The sequence below is a fragment of the Ipomoea triloba genome, chromosome 4 (genome assembly GCF_003576645.1).
Source record: "Ipomoea triloba cultivar NCNSP0323 chromosome 4, ASM357664v1".
Taxonomy (NCBI): domain Eukaryota; kingdom Viridiplantae; phylum Streptophyta; class Magnoliopsida; order Solanales; family Convolvulaceae; genus Ipomoea; species Ipomoea triloba.
The window spans coordinates 10,813,608-10,818,274 of NC_044919.1; the positions used below are offsets into that span (position 1 = coordinate 10,813,608).

A 4,667-nucleotide genomic window follows, 5' to 3' on the forward strand; every position below is an offset into this window, starting at 1 on the left:
TCCTATGGAATCCCCGCCACCCCCAATTCTCCAAGATGATTCGCTATTTTCTTAAATCGGGAACAATCGGTTCGGAACTAGAACCACGGTTACCCATAAATCAGTTATAACCTATTGTTAACTTGCTATAGGAGATTTAAAAAAAAAAGGGTCTAATTGTATCATATTTTCAAGTTCAATGGCTTATTTGAAACATTTTAGAGTTTGATGACTTAATTGCACTTTTCATAAAAGTTGAATATCTTATTTGAACTTTATTCCTTAAAAGAATTATATTTCACCTATCAAGAGATGATACCATTTTGATATTTCAACTAGAGTTAATTCCAGCAATGGTCCTCCGACTATGTTGATTTTCCAAAATTATTCCCCGACTTTCAATTTGGACAATTTTGGTCCCTTGACTTTCAAATTCTGTCCAATGTTGGTCATTTCGTCAAATTTTGGTTAAGTTGAGATCAAATGAATGTGTAAAATTGTGTTAACCTGTTTAGTGTATTATTACTCGTATTTCTCCTATCCTATACGCTATATATATGAATATAATCTCAGTCGAACTCTCAATCGAAGCCATATAATCTCAGTCGAAATCTCTTCGACTGAGATTATATTCATATATATAGTGTATAGGACAGAAGAAATACGAGTAATAATACACTATATAGGTGAACAGACAATTTTACCCGTTCATTTGACATCAACTTAACCAAAATTTGACGAAAGGACCAACATTGGAAAGAATTTGAAAGTCAATGGAACTAAATTGTCCAAATTAAAAGTCGGGGACTAATTTTGAAAAATCAGCATAGTCAGAGGACCATTGCTGGAATTAACTCTTTCAACTATGTATAGTAATATTTTTAATTTTTGTCTTTTACCAATAATTTGACTATTTAATTTGGTAGATCTTCTCTAATTATTCAAATGGACCAAATTCAATTCAAAATATTTAAGATATACTTATTTTCACCAAACACCATTTTTATTCATATTAGAGTATTTTGGATGTTTTAAATTGAACTTAGGGTTCGAAAAATGACTTTCAGAAGAAAAAACTCATTATGATCATGAAAAAAAAAAGTTCAATTTGATAAAAAAAATGACTTACTAGATTTTTAGTTGAAAGAAATTTTTTAAATTCTTTAATTTTTTCGTATTTATCGTCTCTCTCATCTCTTTTCAACTTAGTTTCTCGATTATTATTATGACTACAACCATTCCCCCTCCCCCAACCACCACCACACCGATACACCACCACTAGCAACCACCAGCAGCATACCACTTAAAATAATAATAATATTTTGGCATGCAATTAAACATTAGAAAATTATATTATTTTCTGAAAAATAAGTCATTTTTCAAAAATCATTTTTTAAATTTTAAAATAGACCCTTGTTGATTTAAAAATGTCAAGAGATTAAAAATGATTAAATTAATTGTGAGAATAAAAAAAATAAACACGTTACAAACTTAAAAAAGAAGCGTAAATTGGACGCCTGCGCTCTAAGTCTCTGAGGCATGTCAGATATCTACTATACTAATAAGAGCCAAAGAGAGTTAGGCCTAAAATGGGTAGAAAAAATGGCAGTCAAATTATTTAATCAAATGAATGGTTCAGATTAATTATTTAATCAAATAGATGGTTAAGATAATTCAGATTAATATTACTAATAGAGATTACCTAATTTAACCTTAGTTTTATGATTATCCGTTAAGTTTTCCGTTAAATATTCTCTTCTTTTATGATTATCCGTTAAGTTTTCCGTTAAATATTCTCTTCTCCTATGATTATCCGTTAAGTTTTCCGTTAAATATTCTCTTCTCCGTTAATATTCCGTTAACTTTTAACTTACCCATTAATTTCTATAAGAAAAGTCTTATGTTCGAACTTCATCTCAATCAAATTTGACATAATTAAGTTTCTCACTCTATTTTAGTCTTATTAAATTAAATAAATTAGTAGCTACAACAAAAAATGATACATATGTATTTCTTTAATTTAGAATTATGTGTCTACAATATCTTTATTTGAAAAAATTATTCATTATCAAAAAATTTAATTAAATAAGAGAAATAATTTCATTAGTTACACTGTCTTTATTTTCTCTCATGCAAAGATTTTTTACATTCAAATTTATCAATTGATATTCATTACATTGTCCATTATTTTATTTTTACAATATCTTGTAATTAAATATCAAAGTTATAGTACAAAATAATGTTATATATTTATTTACCAAGTATTTTATTAATACTATGAAAAAAAATTTTAAAATAATTTGAAACTAATTATATTAACTACTTGGGGATTGGTTGACAAAGAGAGTACTCAAATAATAACCCAACAAATTGAAGCGGAATCACTTTATTTTACTCTTGTTGAATTAAATAAATTAGTAGTTACACCATGAAAAAAATGAAAAAGAATAGTTTAAAAACAATCATATTAACTACTTGGCAGATTTGTTGACAATGAAAGTACTCAAATAACCCATTACCCAGAGAAACTACTTTTTAATATCTTTGGAATACATAATATTTTAAATTTTCAAATTTTTATTAATTTATTTAATATTTTTTCTTAAACTTGCGAATTTCTTTATCCACAATAACTCATTCAACAATAATGGTTGAACCAAATGAACCCAAGCAGAACATCTAAAGGAAAGTCCATAGCTCCTATATCAAAATCCCATTGCATGACGTTGTCATCTATGCTACCAACAATAACCGAATTGCAAATAACACACTACCAACAAAAAGGAAGAGAACAAATAGTAAAGATGAAGACAATGACAATGTTACTCAAAAGAGAATTAAGAACACTTAGAAAAATTCAAATTAAAAGTAGTATTTATTTAGACTATCATTTTTAGACCAAATATTTAGACTATCGATTTTACAAGGTTGGCAACATTTATTTTAGTAATAATTATAATGAATTTTCTATATTATCTTGGATTCATATACTTTGAGTTAGATATTTAAATAAAAAAATTCGACATTCAATTACCCATGTATAAACTTCTCTTATATAATCTTGTATTGATATACTTTTAAATATTTATTCAAATATAAACATTGGGCATTAACACATTCGCGCAATGCGCATATAAAACTAGTACGTAGAGAAACAAATAAGTGTGTGAATTAAATGTCGATCAGTTAAGTTTGCTATGATGATTCAGTTTATTTAGCCTCAAATGTTAAAATGAAAAACTAAAAGCACAACTTTTGTTTAGAACAAAGCAGAGAGAGAGTTACATGACACTGTTAATAAAAGGTGTCTAAATTGATTAGACAATTAGGACATAATAATAATAATAATAATTATATAGTCTCTAAATACCAATTAGTTATAACCCAGCTTCAGCTTAAATAATTTGCACCCCAAAAAGCATAAACCCGGCGGGTTTCACATCCTTATTCCCCATTTCCATTTCTACCCCTTCCCTTCCTTCCTCAATACCCTCATCACCCTTCTCAACACTGTCCTCTTCCGTCTTTTCCTCAACCCCGTTGTTACCGTTATTGTTGTCATTTCCGTCCTCGTCGCGGCGGTCAGTATATTCCACATCTAAGACGCAAATGGACCGGGTTTCCGAACCCGGTCCATTATTATTATCCTTGTATTCGTAGGCCGAGAATATGACAACGTCTCGGGCCTTGATTCCTTTGTCTTTCACGAACCGGTTCCAACCCCGTGTGAACACGAAGCTCTGGCTGCTCTTCCAGTAACAGTACCGGAACTTCCACGACCGCATTGCCTTATCGTAGAACACCAGCTCCACGTCATCAGCGCCGTCGTCCTCCGCCGCCGTGTCGAGAGTTCGGGGGAAGAATTTCAGGGCGTGTTTCTTCGGGATGACCAGCCGGTTCAGTTTCCCGACGTCGCTCGGAGTCAGTTCTTTCTTGAAGAGCTCTTTGAGAACCGAACCGGGTTCGTCCCCGGTTCGGGTGGAGAGTCTGACCGGTTGGCCGGTCAGGGAGAGGGTTTTGCAGTGGTCGGAGAATTTGGGGACGTAGGAACCGTCTTTGATCATCTTGAGGATTTGTTCGGTGGAGAATTGGGTCTGGAAAGAGGGCTCTTGGAGGGTGATGGCGGTCCAGGGGAAGTTACGGTGGGCGTCGCCGCACCGGAGGCGAATGGCGGCGCTGTCGTAAGCCGCCGCCGCGTCCTCCTCCGTCTTGAAGGTGCCCAGCCATATTCTCTGGTGGTTCGCGTAAATCTGAGCTCCCCAGTTGCCGCTTTGTTGCCCCACCACGCCTTTGAACCTCGACGAGCCGATGACGACGGCGGTCGTCGGGTCCGGCCTCTGCCGCTTCTGACGGCGGTGTTGCTCCGTGGAGCTGCCGGAATCGGAGGCTTCCACCGTCGTCACGTTCGTCGTGCCACTCGCCATCATTTCCTCCGCTGTCAAATCTTGTGTGAGAGATAATGCAAACAATTAAAACAAAACAATTTTGTAATAATGCAACAAATCATTATTTCCAGTTGCATGCAGGATCATATCAACAAGAAGAATGCATGCAACTATTCTAAAGTTAAATTCAGCAAATCCTTGCATCATGTTTATCATAATTATTTAAGCAGTAAATCCAAATTATCCAATAAACACACTTAAAAAAAATTAAAAATCTTCATTCAAAAAATAATTTTATATAAT

At 33.5% G+C, this 4,667-nt stretch overlaps 1 protein-coding gene across 1 annotated transcript; it reads right to left on the reverse strand.

Annotated features, from left to right (window-relative positions):
* Nucleotides 1–3,374: 3,374 nt before the first annotated feature.
* LOC116015780 (AP2/ERF and B3 domain-containing transcription factor At1g51120-like) lies at nt 3,375–4,403 on the reverse strand. The gene has a single exon (XM_031255953.1). It carries the CDS (start codon nt 4,401–4,403, stop codon nt 3,375–3,377), a length of 1,029 nt encoding a protein of 342 aa, XP_031111813.1.
* Nucleotides 4,404–4,667: the final 264 nt, after the last annotated feature.

What these genes read in the sequence shown, in the direction of transcription:
- LOC116015780 (XM_031255953.1), bottom strand. Translation starts at nt 4,403, where the DNA reads ATGGCGAGTGGCACGACGAACGTGACGACGGTGGAAGCCTCCGATTCC.